Raw genomic sequence first — 20,697 nt, 5'->3', positions numbered from 1 at the left:
AAACAAAATGTACTTTTCAGACTGAGACGGGTGAGTACCTGCTATCAAACCTGCGGGGGGTAAGTTTCAGTGAATTCATGCTTCCGGTCTGCAACAAATTTGACTCTTCTGAGATTTCATTCTATTAATTTTATCACATGGTAGCACAGTGGCTAGCACTTCTGCCTCACAAACTCGAGTCACATTTTGGGCTACAGTGAAGCAAAGCTGGCAGATGTTTCCTTAGGCCTCTGGACCACTTAACGCACCATTATAATCCACTCAAAACTAGTACAGTTCCTCCTTCCTGACTGACTTGAATGCATTTCGTCGAGTTTGACAAAGTTTCTAAACATCCATCCAACCATCCATTTTCCAACCCGCTGAATCCGAACACAGGGTCACGGGGGTCTGCTGGAGCCAATCCCAGCCAACACAGGGCACAAGGCAGGGAACCAATCCTGGGCAGGGTGCCAACCCACTGCAGGACACACACAAACACACCCACACACCAAGCACACACTAGGGCCAACTTAGAATCGCCAATCCACCTAACCTGCATGTCTTTGGAATGTGGGAGGAAACCGGAGCACCCGGAGGAAACCCACGCAGACACGGGGAGAACATGCAAACTCCACGCAGGGAGGACCCGGGAATCGAACCCAGGTCCCCAGATCTCCCAACTGCGAGGCAGCAGCGCTACCCACTGCGCCACCGTGCCGCCCGTTTCTAAACATTTCTGTGATTTTGCTGAACTCTAGAAGAAGTGAATTCAGCTCATCACTAATCATGAATGTAGCAAATATGAAGCATATATTATGGTTGGGTCACTAATGCTAGCAATCTCCATTAATGGTAAAATCTGTGAATGCTGTTCAGATTTTAAAAATCCTATAAAAATGTAGCATCTGGTAATAAAGCAAACACATGTTTTATTTAAAACAACCATGGAAATTAATGGTTATAACTTTTGCTAAATGATAAAAGCCACAGTAAAATATAAACTTAAAAACACAGTGCAACCTTTTGCTGATAAAAATAAAATCCCACGTAATTCCAAGCATGATGCAGCTGGCCATTGCTACAATCCCTTGCTCTGCTAAATTGCAAATAAACAACATGAAACATGGCCATGCACTTTGTAGCGTATCTGCCAATTGCTGAATCTCCCAGCTAGAGAAACAATTTGAACTCACTCAGTTTGTTATTCTATGGGCATTAAACTGGACGACCCGCTATTAACAAATGACAACAAATTAGCTGTGACAAGCCATCACCGTCATAGTCACTGTATATTACACAAATCCCTTTCCTTCCTTACCAGACCCATACTGCCTGTTATAGCTACCACTCATAGAATTCTGTGTTGTTTTAATAAAAAGGCTCAGGCACCGAAACTGAAGCAAATCATTTATACACAAAAACTACAAAAGAACGTTTACAACAAGAATATAATAAAATTAATCAAACAATTCTATTTTAGCAGTGGTGTTTGCACGTTGTCAAGTACTGTGCTAATTTTATTCAAATGGGGATCCCATGACTTCTGTGTCCAAAATAGATTTCTGTTAAAATTACAGCAACTAAATATACACAGGGTGTAACTAGAAATTACACCATTTAAAGTATTCATTATCGCTGCATATATTAAACAGAATAGCGTGATTTTTTTAAATGATATTATTTAGGAAATCATTCATGTTGATAATTTTGCTTTCTTTAAGTTATATAAAGCAGGAATGACACAAGCTCATAACAGGGGTCAGCAGAGACAGCTATGTGACAAGGCCTTAACAAAGCACAGCTCAAGTGATACCCTCAAGTACGGGTTCTCAACCTGTTTTATTATCCAGTGTTTCAAAAGCCCCACCACTTTTTTTCAGTCTGAACTGTTACTAAGTAAATTCAAGATGACATTTCTTTATCTGCCTTCTGACCCTAAATGTATTTGGGAAATAAATGAACAATGGTATGGTTGTGTATGGAATAAAAATCTGAAACCTTAAAATACATTCATTTAATATAAAATAATATTACAGTCTGGTCAAGACATGGGGTTTCCAACAAGAGCAACAACAAATTGTTGAGGTTTAGGGGGTATTGGCCTTGGTGGATTTCAGTTAAAGATTTTTAAAATTTTCCTGTGGGATTTATAAAGCTCATCTATGATATGATCATCACAGACTATTTATTATCTTACCTTACTAAACTTATTCACTTGCAACTTTTGTCTGTTAAATGGAAAATAAGCACTGCTTAAAACCAATGCTAAAACATTCAAATATTATTAAATGCTTGCCACATAGACTAGTGAATACGGAGGTAATTTACAATATTTTCATTTACACCAACCATTTTAACGCTGCGTTTATAACATCACTCTTTTCAAATCACTTTGTCAAGTTTGTAACATCAGCTGCCGTGAGGCTGCACCAGCATACGAAGGAGACATTAGCTGGGTAACAACACTAATAAAGAGAAATATTTGAAGGATATTCCTGATACTGTAATGTTGCAAACCTTTTCCTCATTTTTTAGATTTGTGTTAACTTTATGGCTACCTTTGTGAATAAAATGCATTATTATTATTATTAAATCAAGCTTAACAATATAAAACATTTCACAATTGCATTATTTTTTCAAGCCAACTCACACAACTGATCAGACTTTGCTATTGTTACGTCTTAGAACCACAATTACTGGTCACTGGAGGCTATGTCTGATTCACCCCCACACCATTCAAATATCACCATGTTGGACACGTTGTAATTGTCACAGTAATAAATATTAGTTTGATTTCAATAACACCTTCAATGACATACATGTAGTTCTTGCTGATTCGATTTTCAGCACTGAAATATTCTGTTTTAGCAGCCCCACTAACTGCATGTCTCCAGGGTTATGGGTATCCATTCATGCACTACATGTCGATCTAACCTGGATTGGTGGGATCCAAAATGGATGCAGCTGTATTCATTACAATCCGAAGATGAATGCAAAGCTTCCCTCTGTTTGTCAGAGCTGTGTATAGTGCTGTATTAAAAGACGATTAATCTGGCCATCACTTCAACTCCCTCATTCAAATGCACAACAGAATAACTTACAACTTCTACTGAATTGACAGCTGAATAGTCACAAAGCAAGCATGAATCGGGTATTTTTTATTTCAGAACCAATCCCATAAACGGATAAGAGTGTTAATGATAACAGCTTTTTTGCCTTGAAAACACAGCAGGATTTTATGCTCATTAAGATGTGACTGCTACCGTTTCTCTCTCGTGCGATGCACCTGTAGCTCCAACATTTTTTTTTTGCCATGTGTTCCCTTACATACCACAGATTGAGAATCATGACAGCTACAGCTGTGGTCTGACTTGCTTGTACAGAATCCTAAGACATACATTTTCAACACAGACAAACCTTTTAGTCACACTATACTGGATAAACATTAAATGCCATGCCATCACTTCAGCTTTGTTTATTGCATGCCAAGAGGTTTGACGTGAGTAACATTCATCTGGTGTATCAGTCTCCCTGTTTCAGAAGATTTTCTTAATGTTTCTAAATATCATTCATGACATGTTGTGATGTAATCAAAGCACCTTCTTCAGGTACGTTTATGCCATGGCCAGTCTCTTCCATTTAACTTGGCTAATTTGGAATACAGGGTATATAAAAAGTATTCAACCCTGGAAGCTTTCACACTTTATTACTATACAACATCGAATCACATTGGATTTAAATTGGACTTTTTGATACTGATCAGCTGACAAAGACACATTGATGTCAAAGGGAAAACAGATCTCTGCAAAATAGTCTGAATTAATTACAAATATAAAACACAAAATGATGTATTGCATAAGTATGTGTAACTTCAGTATTGTCTGGGTGTACTTTTGGCCGCCATTCCAGCGTTAAGCCTGTGTGGATAGGTCTTGATCAGCTTTGCATGTCTGAACACTGCAATTTGTTTCCATTCTTCTTGCAGAACTGCTCAAACTCTGTCAGGCTGCATGGAGATCATAAGTGAACAGCCTTTTTCAAGTCCACTCACAAATTCCCACTTAGATTGAGATCTGGACTCTGCCACTCTGACATTCACAATGTTGTATTTAAACCATTGCTGTGTAGCTTTGGCTTCATGCTTGGGGTTGTTGTCTTGCTGGAAAACAAATCTTCTCCAAGTTCTTGGAAACTGCATCAAGTTGATTTTGTTTTCATCAAACCGCAGAACCTTCTTCTTAGCTGACTTCAGAATCTTCCATGCATCATCTTCTCTGTGCATTTTGTTTTAACAGTGACATTCCCTTTATCACTCTTCCATAAAACTGCAAGTGATGAATCACCTGAACAACAGATGTTGTACAGCTTGTCCTCCAATTTTAACCATTGCAGCTTGTAACTCCTTCAGAGTTCTCTAGTATTCTTCTGCCACACTCTTTCCATTTCTTAATGACAAATTTAACTGTACTCCCAGGAATATTCAGTGACTTGAATGTTTTCTTGCCTCCATCCCTGACTTGTACTTTCTAAGCACCTTTTCATGGAGTTGCTAGACTGTTTTTTGTCTTCATCATGTAGGGAAGGCCACCAAACTGACTCATCACAAGCTGGAACTTCCAGATAAGTTGCATTTAGACTACAATCAATTAAATCTCCTTGACTGCAAACAGGTGGGCACCATTGAACTATTTAAATGATTTCTAAAATCAGTTGCCTGCACCAGTGCTGATTCAGGTGTGTCATATTAAAATTGGTGAATACTTATTTTATGTTTTATATTTGTAATTAATTTATACCACTTTGCACAGATCTGTTTTCACTTTCACATTAAAGAGTATTTTTCTGTTTATCAGTATGTGAAGGATGGCCAGAATCCTTACCCGGCCGGGACGCCCTCAAAATGAAAGGACAGGGGGAGACAGCATACACGGAGCACTGTCTCCCCCGGAATGCTAGATGGAAGCACCTCAGGTTGTGGCACCACCACAGTTTCCCACAGGGCATCAGAGGAACTGGAGTTTTTGGCCCTGTTGAGTTTGGTTGGTGCTATCTGAGGGTGCTGTGGGGAGCTGCCTGACACACTTGAATCAAGCCAGATTTGGGAGGGAGGAGGGCAAAGCTTGTTGGAGGAGGCAGTGACCAGGACAGAGAGAGAGAAGGCGGCAGCAAATGGTAGCTGTGTTGTTCTTGTGCTTAACTGTTCCTGTTGGCTGGGAAACGTTTGCCAAAGAAAAGTTTCCCACAATAAAAACTCTCTTGTTCATTGTTCTTGTTCATTTTAAATGTGCGTCAGAGGCTCTGTGTCGGGTGTTGGGGTGATGGAGCACCCCCTTGGTGGCTACAATCGCCAAAAAGCCAAATTAAATCCAGTGTGGTTCAAGACTTCCAAGGGGGTCAATACTTTTTATGCCTTGATTGTAAGTTTCATTGAACAGCATTAGTGTTTCTGTCCTACTGATAGCATTTGGAAGGAGTGCCATCCACCATCTGCCTGCTGCCTCAATCAGTATTCACCACTATCAGTTTAGTGCCCAATGTGAATCTAGAGTTAAGCTACTGAGTAAGCAACAAGGTCAGGAAATACTCTTCTTCTCATCATTCAAACACATGATTTGAGACTGAATGAAAGTGTGGTCGTATGGAGGTTGAGATCCCTTAAGAACTACGTGTGTAACTATTATTAAGAGATAAGTGTGTAAAGATCCTAGTACACAAGTACGTCAAGGACATGAGAATCACCATTAGCCACTAAGGCCAACAAAAGCCCTAATGTCACTTAGATCTACAGTTTTCCACCTGATTGGAGAAACCACACATGTAATAAAGATTGCTTGGATACTTGGATACAAATCTTCATTTAATGAATTGATAATACCTATTAAAAATATAACCAAATCAAATGGTTAAAGTGGGAAAAACAAACTGACAGTCCTCCCAAATGTTTTGCCTACTGACTATGCTTTGGAGTTCCAATATATCTCATTCCCTAGTGAATGCATTTCCTCTGCGTGCAGTGCACTGACTTTACAGAAGTATTTACAGTATTTAACAATATCCTTGCAAAAATGCATGTGCTTTGCATGTTGTGAAACAAACAACAGGATGATTTGACATATGGTGTAAGTAACATGACATTATTCCATGGACATTGTTAAACTGTTTGCTGCGGTCCATAGACATCAGAAACCTGTTATCTCTGTTCTCCATGAAAACTTGACATTAAAAAAATTCCTTGGCTATCAGTACAAACTACATGAGGTAACATATTTTAAAAAATAACATTTTTGGGTGGAGTATTCCTTTAAGTATCATTTAATGAACAGCTACATTTAGAATCATACCAAACAAATTAACTGCAACAAAAGATATCAGCCACCCAAAGATCTCCCAAAACTAACTTTGATGTAACCAGGAGCTCTGACAGACATCAGTATTCTAACTGGCCACTTCACTTGATAACCACAAACCTGGTGTGTCACTAGCGGAGTGAAAAGTCAGTACAGTTGTTAGTATTATACTGCCTTCTGAAGAATCCTCTGCAGTGTTTCCTGAAGTACGTCTTAAACAAAATGAACATCAAACTATGCTAGAGTGATTCACGATTCACTTTGTTTCTGCTTAATGCAATTCAAATATCAGACATGACAGACAAACCAACCACTTCCAGGGTTTTTCTGCCTTGCTTCAATCATTGCTGAGCTGTCTGAGACCATCTCTCTCCAGAAGACTCTAGCTGCAGACAGACGTTCCCTTGACCCTTAGTATTATGATTAGTCGATAACATAACCTTCCATAAAGCAACTTGCTGCAGTGCCAGGCATACAATTAATTAGCAATGAAATGGCAACAACTGAAAAGTAAAACTGTATTATGTCATTTAAAAATGAATATGGTGTTAAGTGTTTATAATTAACATGTTAAATTTAGCAACTAAAGGCAGACAGCTTTAATATCATTACACTGCAACAGTTTTAGGAACTGCAGATTGCTGTGGTGAACGTGGCACTCTATGAAACAAATCCTTTCTGACTTCTGTCTCTTGACCCTAAAATGTCATTCACATTCTAAACATTTCTACTGAAAAACTTGAAGAGTACTGAATTGCATAAAATATAATCAGCTTTGGATTTTTTTATACTTATAAAATTAAAACAATACCTAATTTTGTTCTTTTAAATAAGTTGCACCCCACAGACAAACTAGTGAGATCCTGAAATACTGCAATGTGGTGAATTCTACAGGTCAGGAGCACACCGCGTTTCCTTACCCATTCTTTTTGTCTGCCATGGATTGTAAAATCATACACGGGAATCTTCACACTTTTGCCCTGTTTAAGCTTCCGCAGGGTATGAACCAAGAGGGTAATATCAAAGGCGTCAGGATGGTCAAAATTGTAGTCGTTGCTTTTAGCAAGTTGTTGCTCCTCCACAGAGAGGACCTAAAGTGAAAAGAAATCATCATTATAAAGAAACAATGAGAGCAGCAGAGTCCTAACTGGACGCAAACAGGCAGCTCAAACTGCATCAGTGGGATTTATTATATTGACTTTCTGTGACTCGTACAGTGTTTTAGAAATCACTAAAGCCCAAAACTGCATTCTCATTGACCACACTAGAAGCCTAATGTTAATTAGGAAACTGAACTGTTTTCTGGAGGTCCTGTGTACAAACTAAACTTTAAACAGCAAGGTGAGCTGCACATCACCTTGTAAAAGGAGTCCATGGACAGGAGCACAACCCAGGGGACATCCAGGGCTTCAATGATCTTCCTGGCGACCGTCGTCTTCCCAGATGCACTACCGCCACACAGGCCTGATGTGAAGTAAGAACACAAGACATTTACGCTAGACTAGCCTGTGAATTTCTAATTCTAATTTGTCATGTGTACATAGTGCAATGGAACTCTTACTTGCATATCTCTTTAGAACATTTTACAAAAGACAATGGAGAAAATCAATAAATAAAAAGTATACATAGCGAATATATATAATATATATAAAATATATATATGTATATATGTATAGAGTATATGTCAGCGTCTGAAGTGATCAAAAGGCAAAAAACCCGCATTCAGCAGCTCTTTACAACCTGTCTATCACAGGGTACCAAAAAGTCCTGCTGAAAATGTCAGGCAGGGACAAAGTGTGGCACCAAGACACACAATGGTAGGAAAAGAACAACTACACATGCCAGTGAGGGAAAAGACTGCAAGTGTACTGAGTGGCCTGGAAGAACAACAGGGAGAGACAGCAATGAGGGAGAACGAGAGTGAGATAAGGCCTAGGTAGCAACATGGCAGAATGTAAGTGATCATCTTATAAAAGAGAAAATCCAAGAAGGGCATTGGCTCTGCTTTGAAAAGTGGTCCACTTAGAAGCTTCTTTAGAGCCCCCCCCCCCCCCCCCCCCCAGTTTGCGCAGTGGTTCAGGCACACCAGTAGCTCCCGGTGGCTCTTCTAGCCTGGTATCCTTTTAGGAAAAGTAGGATTGCCAATGTCCTTGGAAGTGGCTTTGGGAGCTTGGACAGAAATTATAGCAGAAGGGGGATTACGACACCTTCTCCCGAGTCAAGTCTAGAGTCAGGCGGAGAGTCGAGGTGAAGGTTCGGTGGTAGGAGAAAGAGGCCAGGATCTGAGTAAGAGAAGAGGAGATGAGAAATCCCTTGGTAGTACTGCTGAGGAGGGCACACCATTAGGTAGACTCTGATTCAAGACCAACATAGGTAGGTACACAGCTGCTTACTCCCGGTTTTGTATTTTTTCCTTTTTTTGCATCCCACCCTATTGGGCTATGTTGTCTCCCTACTTTATTTGATTTAATATCTACTCTTTACTTTTGGAGTCTGACATACAGTAGAGTAGAACATGATGGCACTGTAGTTAGTACTGCCAGCACCCTGCCTATGCCAGGCTGTGCCTTCTCTGTTTCCTTAGCTATACAATTTGCATTTCATATTTTGAAATGTCCATTTCAAGTTAATTGGGGACTAGAAACAGATTGGAATAGGCAACCATATCAATGGCATACCATTCATGACTGCTACCATGTTTGCATCTGATTCATTCAGAAAAAGCTCCAGCTACGTCTCATAGATCCTGGGACCATATTAAAAAAAGCAGACTCAGGAAAAGGATTAAAGGATTTCTGGTAGATTCAAAAGTAGGCCATGTCATTAAGATAATGCTGACCTAACCAAAACTTAGAAACTCAACTCTTAATTCTATTAATTCAGTCCAGAAGTTAAAACAAAGCGTAGTAATCAAGCTGGCAAAGAATAATGAACATACCAATGACAAATGCTTCTTTGGACTGGGTGCCATGTTCATTGTACCACGGAGGTCGCCCAGCAGTGTAAATGGTCCTCTTATTGGTTCTTAGAAGTGGGGGCTCCGATTTGCACTGGCTTGTTGTCCGTTTGCGTGGAGACAAAGTTGTGGCGACTGCAGGAAGGAGTCTGTCCAGTGAGCCTTCACTGTTACTGCTGAATAAAATATAAACACTTGAGATGTGCGCACTATAGCCAAATAAAACATCTTTTACAAATCACAACATAAATAATAAACTACAATAAGTCTCAATAACAGAACAGGCTGCAGATATCTGAACAGCCTGAAAGAGGAATTTGTCACATATGACTACTCAGATATAAAAGCACTGTTGAAAGCGTCTTGATGATGAAGACGTCTCTCAGTAAAATACACTAACATTTTACACCTCAGTATCTGTACACCTCTATCTAGTCGAGGCTTTCCATGTCATGTATGCCTGAGGATCAGTAAGATAAACCAAGTTGGGGGTCCTTGGGCTGACACCGGTTTCTAATATTTGGTTTACTATCTTTGAGCTTTCTGTGTTTCAAAGCTGACATTTGTTTCTAGATAGATAGATAGATAGACAGACAGATAGACAGATAAATAAACTTTATTAATCCCAAGTGGGAAATTCACATACTCCAGCAGCAGCATACTGATAAAAAACAATATTAAATTAAAAAGTAGTAAAAAGTGTCCAAGGAATGCTAATATGGTAGCTTTTCTAGCCCATACACTGTAAATTAAGAAATGCAAGCTCCTCAGTATAAACAAGGGATGTAGACACTAGAGGGCACTGTTGCTCCTCCAACCCAACACAACAGACACAGGGCATGAGTTAAAAACACAAAGATCTTATTTTATTCAGAGAAACTCTTTCCAATTGTCTTCCATCACCACTGCCACAAGTAAATACTTTGTGCAACACTTTCTTCTTCTTCTTTCTTTGTCTATTTCTCCTCCACTCCTCCCAGGAAGCTTCATCCACCTACCACCCGACTCTGGCTCCCTTCTGTGAGGTCAGTCCCATCCTATTATATTGGCCAATACATATATCCGGGTCAGGCAGAATCTTCATGCCATATGTCTCTTCCACAGCACCCCCTGGTGGCACCCAGGGTACCCAACAGGGCTAAGATATCAAACTTCAAGTCCTATGTGGGAATCTGCAGCACCACTTTAAACCACGGGAGCTGCCATCTAGCGTTTTGGGCTTCCTGGCCATCTCTCACAGGGGATAAAATGTTTGCATTCTGCCTGATGTTTCTATCTGTTGTGTGATTCTGAAAATTTTGTACCATGTTTCTTGGTTATTGACCCTTAAATATCTCAACATCTATATTAAATTTAAATGTCCTGTAATTTGACTAACATCCCACACATTACAAGGCCTATGCGGGAGAAGCAGGTTCAAAAAATGAATGGATAGATGTAAAGAGCAACCTGAGCACTAAAGATGGTGTGCAGTGCATTTGTTGGTTGTCAGATGGAGTGATATTGTCCAAGAGGCTTTAACGGCTTCCTCTTCAGGGTTCCTGCAGAACTGGGTATTTTGTTGTGTACTACAGGATTTCAAATGACTCTGTGGTCATCATACATTCAGACAGAAACTCTTAACACAAGCAACATAACACATATTCTGTTGAATGAAGGCATCAGCACTTTTATTATTTATTCACACTAAGGGGCTCCGCCCCCTGCTCACTTTGCTCGCCCACCCCCGGGTTTGGTTTACCGTATATACAATTTATTAAGATTGTTGTTTTCATAGGAACTGTCACATATGCATTATTTTCACTTTTACTTTAAAACTTTTGTAAAAATAATACTTGTCCTTTATTTTCGGCCTCAGGTGTGGTTAAATCTTTCTCACAGGACGTATAATGCTGCTCGTGTTGTGAGGTGGGGCAGGGGGGGTGGCTTCTAAACACACACTAAGGACATGCTGTCAGATCATCTGCTGTCTTTCTGCTGCTGCTGCTGGCGAGCTGCGTGCTCTTTTTGTCGCGCTGCACATTGATCATTTAAAAGCATGTACAGCAGCTGTCCTTTTGCCACTTCGTGTCTCTGCCGCTCGCGTTGTGAAAGGGGGGGCTGAACGCATGCTAAGAAGTGGTCGGATCATCTGCTGGCGAGCTGCGTTTTCTGCTTGTCGTGCTTTGCGTCAATGATTTCAAAGCCTGTACAGCAGCTATCCTTTTGCCACTTCGCGTCTCTGCTGCTCGTGTTGTAAAAGGGGGGTTGGGGTTGGGGCTGAACGCACGCTAAGGAGAAGCGGTCGGATCATCTGCTGGCTTCCAGCTGCTGCTGCTGGTAAGCTGCGTGTTCTGCTTGTTGTTGTTTTAAGAGCTGGGAGCATATGATGTCTGTCTGCCAAAAGTAACCCAACAACTGCTTGGTTAGATGTCCGTGAACTTGTTTTAAATGTTGTCTCACTGTCTTGTCTCGCGGAACTATAAAGTGTCTCTTGCGGGACGTCATATTGTCATTCGAGTAGATCACGTCTCGTCTCCCTAGTCTCCCTCCCAGGATTTTTTTTTTTTTTTTTATATAATAGAGAGATGTCTCAGTTCCCGACAGGATCAGGAACAAGGATATGATGTCCATCCATCACAGGGCATGCACATCCTGACAGGAACAGGGTTAAGCCTTAGAAATGTAATACCCAATTTAAATTTATCAAAACTTAAAAAGTGTACAATTTAGAACAAATTTACCTTACAAAACTTAACAATACTTAGTTGCCAGAGGTTACACTGCAGCTACAAGACACAGGCCTGCTTAAAGTCTCCATGATAAACACAACTCCTGTAGGACAAGTGGAACCACATACTTTTAAGTTAATTTATCAAATTGCTAAGCTGGATTCCACTAAAGTCCAATTTTAAAGTCCTCCATTTGAAGTCATACATAGTGCAGTTGCCCTTACTTTCTGTATACCTCTGAGTATACACAGTGACCACAAGATACTGGCCATGTGAACATTTCTAGGAGAAACCCAATGACTGCACCAGGCAGAGGCTCTGGTTTGAGGGACCACAAACACTAATATTCACTAGAACCTAATGGGCCCTGCAATATCAGAGCTGAAGATCTATTAGTTTAACATAGTTGGTGCTGCTGCAGTTCATATTGCTTTTGAACAATTGTAGAAATTATCTCGAGTGCCCTTTACTGCATATTTCCCATTCTCTTTCTCTTTTCAGTACAATTTGGAATTATAGGCATTTTGGTAAAGTTATCACTCATGATCATATAATATGATCTTGAAGGAGACACATGTCATGGAGTCAGCATTAGACTTGTTTTCCACCACAATCACTGAAAGTCTTTTGTACCTTGGTGGACTGTGGAGAGCTTGTAGAGAGGAGTGGAGCTGCTGGCTGGCTAAAACAACTGCAGATTTTTATACACACACACAAACTGATAAGACAAATTGTGTCAACTATCTCATAACAATGGCACATGTCAAGATCAGGGATACTGTATATTAGACAGTAGTAGATGATAAGTAGTTGATTGTTGAATGTCGAAGATACGGGCAGGTGTAAGGAACTAAGTGGCTTTGATAAGGGACAAATCATTATGGCCAGTCGACTGGATAAGAGCACTTCCAAAAGGGTAAGGCATGTGGGGTGTTCATGGTCACCTGTGGTGAGTAACCAGTGACAGTGGTCTGAGTGGAAAAAAATCATAATACGCCAGAGTTCAATGATGTGAGAGGCCATCAAATGCTATTCTGTCTGATTTAAACCAAAAGAAGGGCTACAAATCGCAGGTAATTGTAATGAGCATTGTATCACAACAGACAGTGCATGGGACTCTGCTGCGAATGGGACTTTGTGGCAGCAAACCAGTCAGACTATTCTCGCTAACCTCAGTTCACTATCAAAAACATGCAAGCACTGGAATTGGACCTTGGATCAATGGAAGAAGGTTGCCTGCTCTGATGAATCACATTTTTTATTACATCATGTGGACGGCAGGTATATGTATGCCATTTACCTGGGTGAGAGATGTCACCAGGATGCACTATGGGAAGACGACACGCCAGTGGAGGGAGTGAGATGTTTTGAGCAATGGTCTGCTGGGAAACCCTGGTTGAGACATTCATGTGGACATTAATTTGAAAGCATACTACCTACCAAAACATGGTTGCAGATGAGGTAAACACGTCAACAGTATTCTCAGATGGAAGTGGCATGATTTAGCAGGATAATACGCCTTGCAACACTCCACACATTGATCAGGAGTTGTTTGAGGAACATGATGAAAAGGAGTTCAATCCAACTGAACATCTATAGAATGTGCTAGATCCAAAAGTGTGAACTGTGATTGCTCCACCTTGCAAGATGCAGGAGTCAGAGGATCTACAGATACCACAGAACACCTTAAGAAGTCTTGCTGAAATCATGCCTTGATGGATGGCAGCACAGGGAGGAGCAGCAGGTTAGGATAAAACAGGAGCACGACTACAATAGGTAATTTGGCTTTTGTTTTCTATTGATTAATATGAAGTGCTCCATTTTAAATCATTCTTGTTTAACATGGTGCTAGTGAGTAGTGAAGTGTCACATGTTGTTTGGACATGCAAATAAGAAGTTCACTGTGCTCTGTACACGTGACAATATTATTACTACTACATATACCCTGAGCTACAAGACATTTAGAACAACTTCATATGCTCTTTTCTGTAAGGATCACACAGGACTATACACAAATAATACTATTAATAAGTACTTAGTCACCTCTTAATATGATTAAACCTAACATACCAAACAAAAAAAAAAATATTCTCTATATTAACAGTGTGGATAAGGTTAAAATTCCCTGTCTTCAATTTAAATGAATTGTTTTAAAATAGCAAAATTGTCTTTCAAAGAAATCATGCTTCTCCTTTAGACGACAATTAAGACTTGGTGCTGTTGGTTTCTTAGAATGAACAGTCTTTAGTCTGTGTGTTTAGTTCCTGATGTTTCCATCCCTTGCTCCTTTAATCAACCCTTATGACATGTGCCTTCTTTCTATCTTTGGCAGGACACTATGTGGGCAAATGGACCCATGTCTGGAAAAGGACAGAGAAAGGGACATAGAGAAAATGCCACAGGGCCCCGCACATGTCTTGGAATGCAGGGGCCTCTAGACACTGTAGGTGAAGATGTGAAGTGCATAGGCAAGGGTACCAGCACCAGGGAATCCCTGATCCTTTGATAGAACACTGAGTGAGACTAGAGAAAAATAGCATGAAACTCCAGACTGAGACGTAACAGAATATGGCCACTTGCGAGGGAAGCTAGGACCAGGTAGTTCATTCATTGACAAGGTGGACTGGAAGGAGGCCAATTCTCCTTGGCCCAACTTATAAAGAGCTGTGCAGGGTCCCCAACTTAGAAATACATGACTGTGTTCCTCGTAGCAGAGTACAAGTCAGCCCATCAAAACCAAATGAAGACTCAGGAGAGCAGAAACACCGGAAATCAGTAGAGGGCGCCCTAGCACTGGAAGAATGATCATCCCTGAGCCCAGAGGCTGCTTCATAGCCGGGTGCACTTTGAGTCCGGAATCCAAAGTTAGTCTAAAACAAGTCAGGAGGGCACTTTGAGGACTACAGGACTGGGAAGTACACAAGCCACCCACCTGACAGACAATAAGCAATGTCTACACATCTTTTCACTTATTTATTAGTACTTTGCGCTTGCCGTCATTTGGATTTATTTTGTTAATATTTGTTTTACATGTTGCCCTGTTTGATGTTAATCTGAATGAGGAGGACTACCATGAAGGACCCCTCCTATTACTACTTTTATATGTCTATATGACAAAGAGTAAACAAGAGTCAACAACGACCAAAGAAGAGAAATAATTACAGCTTAACAGGCTGCACACAATAAGAAATTGGTTTTATGATGCACTGTCATTTGATACAGAGTGACACTACCACAACGGGCTGTTTTATGTGAGCATTACAATCCTGCAGGATCACTTGCTTGCAATTGGAGAGCCAGCAGGTTAAACGGTTTGCACAAGGTCACACAGGACGTCAGCAGCTAAGTCTCGCGGTGGAAGGCTGGGGAATCAAGTCCAGATTTGGAACCACCAAGCCATATAAAAAATACACCCGTGAACAGACTTTGGAAAAATGACTTATGTGTAGCATTTGCATAGAGTTATAGTCAGATAAAACAAAGTAAAGTATTTCAGTTACTGCCCAGTACACCATAATGAAATAAGACATGCAAAATGAGCAAATTAAGAAATCTTGTTAATAATAATATGCATCCCATGATTATCACTATCCAGTTTGTCCAAACAGCTTTATTGAGAACAGGCCATTCAGCAGAACTACGCTTGCCAATCCTGTCCACTTAATGCCTCTCAAATAACACCAAGTTTCAAAAGGTCCGTAAAGTTCTGCTCTTCACCACACTATTTGGCAATTTACTCCATGTGTCTGTGGTTCTCTGTGCAAAGAAAAGTTTTTCTGATATATTAAATTTACACTAAACAAGTTTCTAAATGTGTCCCTGTGTTCTTGTTAAATTCATTTTTAAATAACAGCCTCGATCCAAGAGAGTAACTCCTTTCCTAATTTTAAAATCTTTCATCAAGTTACCTCTTGATCTTCATCTGCATAAACTGAAGAGGTTCAGCTTCTTCAGTCCTTCCTCATAGCTCATACCTCTTAATCCCAGAATCATCCTAATCGCACTTCTCTGAACATTCTCTAGCACTGCCATGTCTTTTCTTGTAACATGGAGATCAAAGCTGAACACGGAAAACCAGGTGAGGCCTCACTAGTGTCTTATGTGACTTTAGCATAACCAGAGCTGTAAATGGAAGGCCATGAGTGTAAAGGAGAATAAAGGACCTGGAGACAAAACCTTTCACCAAAGGACTAGCAGTAGTCAAAACCAAGAATGGAGCCATTGTGTGACAAAGCCCAAAACGTAAAACAAAACTGGACAGCCTAGCCAGAAATCTGTTATGACCAAAGTGATACAGAGAGGTGTAGTCACAAAGAGTTTTAGTTTGTATCCTGGGAGAAGGTTTACAGGCTCGAGTAAATGTGTTTCTCCACCGGACCAGGGGTTGGCGCTGTTCTCTAACACTTTCCCCTCTTTTCCACTGTAGCCTATCAAAAGAACCAGCTTCCTAGAAATGTCACTTCCACTTATGGCCCTGTAGAGCTCTCCTCTTCCTGCCTGCCAGATACAGTATGTACAGCAACAGTCATGTTCTTCTTAATTTTCAGTTCTGTATCGGACTCAAGTCTGTAAAGACATATTCTTTTATTTTCAAGTATACAGGGTGGAATCCCCAACTCTTTATGATTGTTGTCTCTCTCTCTCTCTCTCTCTATTGTAAAATCCAGAAACTTGGAAACTTACTAGCATGCAGCTGGTTTAAATAGTGATGTGTCAATGACATCAAGTGACATGACTTCTGGAAAGCTTAGCATGACAAAGGACAAAAACAGAGAACAAAGAACAAAATTTGAGTGCAAAATAAATATAAATTTGAAAATTACATGATTCAGAACTATAATAATACAAGGTCCTGAACAAAAAGGTATTAAGTGTATACATAATTCACAAAGGTGCAAGCATCAAAACACGGAGTCACGGAGTGGTGTACTGCCCTGGTGTGCTGCTAGTAACTGAAGAGTGGTAGGCCATAGACACAAGATTACTAATAGGCCAGAAGATGAAAAGCTAGTCTGAAAAAAAAACAAAAAAACAAATCGGGAGTGTGCTCCCCTTGACTTTCTCGTATACTGAAATAGAGGAAAAGGTCATCAGAACCATTTCCAGTTGCGCAATATTACTCAAATATCATATGTCTTTGTTTCTCATAATAACAAATTGATAATATCGACAGACAATCATATATCTCTACTTATAATTAAACTTTGTATTAAAATGATATTTCGCACTTAAGGAGGTTGAAAAAGATGGTGGAATTTTTTCATGATTACATATGCATTACTTAAATTATGTGCAAAGTAAAGAGTTATAGTCACCTAAAAACATAGAAAAAGTGTTAGTATTATATAATATTTGTTGCAATAAATTGCTGTGGGTAAAACTGCATTTAGCTACATTTATTTATGACAATGACAGCGGAAATAAAAAAAATATCATAAAATTAAATGTATTATTAGGAACACGACAGGCACGTAGCAGCTTATTGTTCCAATTACATCTTTATATTTACTTGGCATGTTTACTGCTTACACATTATTGTTAAACTGATGATGTATAAATATATTGAAAGAATATGCGTTATATTGAATACAGTTTTTAATATCGTGTACACATTTATATTTCCATGATACAAAAAATTCAGATGGTTGTTTAAATAAAATACTACTTCTGGTTGAGTATTTTTTCTCAAATTTCATATCTGTTTGCTTTTTATCATTATAAATATCTATACAAAATTTGAATCATTTGTAATTATAACCATAGTTTACTTGAAAATTCGCAAAAGTATTCAGTTAAAGTACCACTTCCGGTTGCTGGAAGTAGCCCAAAAGTTGCTAGGATTCATTATTTTCGATATAAAGCAGGTGTACAAAATCTCATTGACTTAGGTCAAAGTGTTTTTGAGTTATCGTGTTTACAAACAAACACACAGATGGACATAATTTCAAAAATGGTATTTTTGGACTCAGGAAGGTCTAAAATGTCAAGATTCAGCAAAATCTCAGTTGAATTTTTTCACAATTCTTATACTCTCTCTATGCTATGTATGGGAGAAAGTAACAAAAACAAAACCGAGAATTCTTTTACTAGAGAACACTGCAGGTCTTTTCAAGTGCGCATCCACAATCTTGGACATCGTATGAACTGTGGCTCCCATTTCTACTGCATCATGTGTGTGACATCATGACAGGCAATTTCTGGGAAGACTCCAACAGCAGACTGCCACATCAAGTCAACAGTGCCACAAAATGATACCATGATAAACAGTAAAAAAACATAATGGTAAGAAATGTTAACTTTGCCTTAATGGAATTATTGAAGGAAAACAGTTATAAACCAGAATCTCTGAATTACAAAAACCTCTAAATTTGGTACACTGGTACGCAGAAAAAATGATCTTAGACAAAGGTTTGCCATACAGTATCAGGCTGGAGTCTATCCCAGCAGCATCACACAAGACAGTGACCAGCAATGTGGGCATCATGGGAACCTCTTATACAAACACACAGAAGTTCAATTTTGAATCAACAATGAACCTAACATGAGTGGCGCAGGGGGTCAGAACTGCTGCTTCACGGGGCTCATGTCATCGGTTCAAGTCCCCTGCCCCATCTTTGTGCAGGTCTTCCTCCCGCCAGACTTGTCCTTGTGTCAGTGTGTGCATGAGTGGGCCCTGCAATCGATGGGCACCCCATCCAAAATTGCCTCCTGCCTTGTGCCCAGTGCTGCTGGGATAGACTGTTATGTTACATTAAATAAGCTAACAAGTATTTTGTTATGATTATTAAACTTACAAGGAAAATGATGGCAAACTGGAGTACAAATACCACGCAGATCAACTTTAAAAGCATTCATCACCACACACTAAATCAAAAATACAAAGTAATGAATACATGTTCACAATTACAAATCAACTGAAAGAACCTGAAATACAAAAGCACTGGGTACAAAATAACCAAACGAGACATTTTGCAGGTTTTCTTCACATCGATCACAATAAAGCATGCCACAGTGCCACTGTGGACTCCTGTGTTACAACTGCAGCACGCACAATGTCCGACTAAAGCAAGTCCTCTCCAACATGAGCACATAGGATTTTCTGCCGTTATACTGCGTTTAAAAAGAGAACTGAGAACCAAATGTCTAAGTGTTTTCATGGCCACACTTTCACTGTTATGCCTCCATGCCAACCACAAGTGTAAATCCTGTAACTATAAACTTCCATCAACATTGAAAGCTCAGAAGCTGGCATGTACACAAAAAAGGAGAAGAGGAGGAAAAAAATTCAAGCTTACCTTCCATCTGGTCTGAGAGCCCAACAGCCTGATATCCTGGCTCCAGAAAAAGCAGGGTGAGAATTCATATTGTGGGCACAGCACGTGGGTAGTTGGTACTTAACGCAGGCATGGAGGATCTGTCCTTATGGCTAGGGATTAGTGCAAATCAGTGCCTTTGGAAGCAGTGCAAGTGACAGGTGAATGAAGTGTTACTGCCCTTGTGAGTGAACACCTGGAGGGACAAGTGGGGACCTTAGTCTACAGGCGCTGGGACGGCGCGGAGGAGCTCTGTGCACCGTCATGGTGTTGCTGAAAACATGAAATGGCAATGGCTCTTCCAATGTCCGTGCTGTCAGAGAGTATAAGAGGATAACCTATCCTGCAGATTATGTTCATGACATGTTATTAATAGCAGCAGGTTCGTAACAGACCTGCCTCCAGTAACATGCACAAGCTTGTTTTGGAGTCGCGCTTGTCATCTGCTCCTGACATTCAGTGCATTCCCAGCTCTCGGGAGCACCATTGTAAACAACAAAACCAGACGCTGATCAACATGTACAGCAACAGAAAACACGAGCAGAAACCTCATGTTTGAAACATTTTGAATTCTGCCTTTTACTAGTTGTACTTATTTGTGTTGTCCTTCCTGCAAAGTGGGCTATGGCTTACATACAAATGTTTGAAACTCTATACCATCTCAGCTGTGTTGCAGCCTTCATCCCATCCCCCCTCAACACATCCCACCCTAATGCTTAACCAATATAGACCCCTGAGCTGAGTCAGAAGTCCACTGAGTCCACTTCAGGATACACGGGTACAGCTTGACCAGAAAGCCCTGTGCAAATGGGATGGTAGACGTCAGGTAAGGCCTGATTTATATCTGCATAAGGGCAAAACAAGTCTGAGTTTGGGGATGAGCTGCGAGTGCAGTGATAAGGAGGCATTGGGACAAGGGAACTGGAGAGATGTGAGAGGCATGCAGGCAGGCGTTAGTGAGGTCATCTGATCTGCGGCTGACCCTCGGTGAGTGACTGTGGGTGGGCTCTGTCATCCTACAACTGGGCTGAGTGGCTTCTGAAACTGGATGGATGGATAGATGGATGGATGGACGCAGGATGAACGAATGGATGGATGCAAGGACTTAAGATGAAAGACTTGCATGGAAAGGTTCCCCCTAAACATAACAACTTCAATGCAAATTTTAAAAAAAAAGTTGTGGGGCGTCCCAATTGTTTCTGCTTGTAAACATAGCCAGTTTTCAAAGAGGTCTGCTCTGGTATCACTTTAAAATCTGACATGTAATCCGCAAAGTGCTATGGTGCTGCACACCCCACTTAACTCATGTAAGAATTTACAATATTGACGGTTAACAAAACTCAATTCTATGATTACAATGAAACCAGCAAAGCTAATCGGAGCACAGA

The 20,697-nt window shown here is 40.2% G+C and overlaps 1 protein-coding gene across 7 annotated transcripts in view; it reads right to left on the bottom strand.

Annotated features, from left to right (window-relative positions):
- uckl1b (uridine-cytidine kinase 1-like 1b) overlaps window positions 1-20,697 on the bottom strand; it is a 74,699-nt gene that overhangs the window by 40,069 nt on the left and 13,933 nt on the right. For 2 of the 7 annotated variants that reach the window (XM_028811646.2, XM_028811645.2), the window contains exons 2-4: window positions 9,268-9,461; window positions 7,687-7,793; window positions 7,250-7,420 (exon numbers count right to left, since the gene is read on the bottom strand). In XM_028811646.2, coding sequence (XP_028667479.1) covers window positions 7,250-7,420; window positions 7,687-7,793; window positions 9,268-9,461 — 472 coding nt within the window. Of the gene's footprint in view, window positions 1-7,249; window positions 7,421-7,686; window positions 7,794-9,267; window positions 9,462-19,291; window positions 19,683-20,697 lie in introns of those variants that run through there. The other 5 variants (XM_028811649.2, XM_051932923.1, XM_028811648.2 and 2 more) reach the window with 5 other exon arrangements.

Source organism: Erpetoichthys calabaricus, chromosome 10 (assembly GCF_900747795.2).
Source record: "Erpetoichthys calabaricus chromosome 10, fErpCal1.3, whole genome shotgun sequence".
Classification (NCBI taxonomy): Eukaryota; Metazoa; Chordata; class Cladistia; order Polypteriformes; family Polypteridae; genus Erpetoichthys; species Erpetoichthys calabaricus.
The sequence above is the reverse complement of the archived record's forward strand: the minus strand, read 5'-3'. Positions and strand labels throughout refer to the sequence as shown.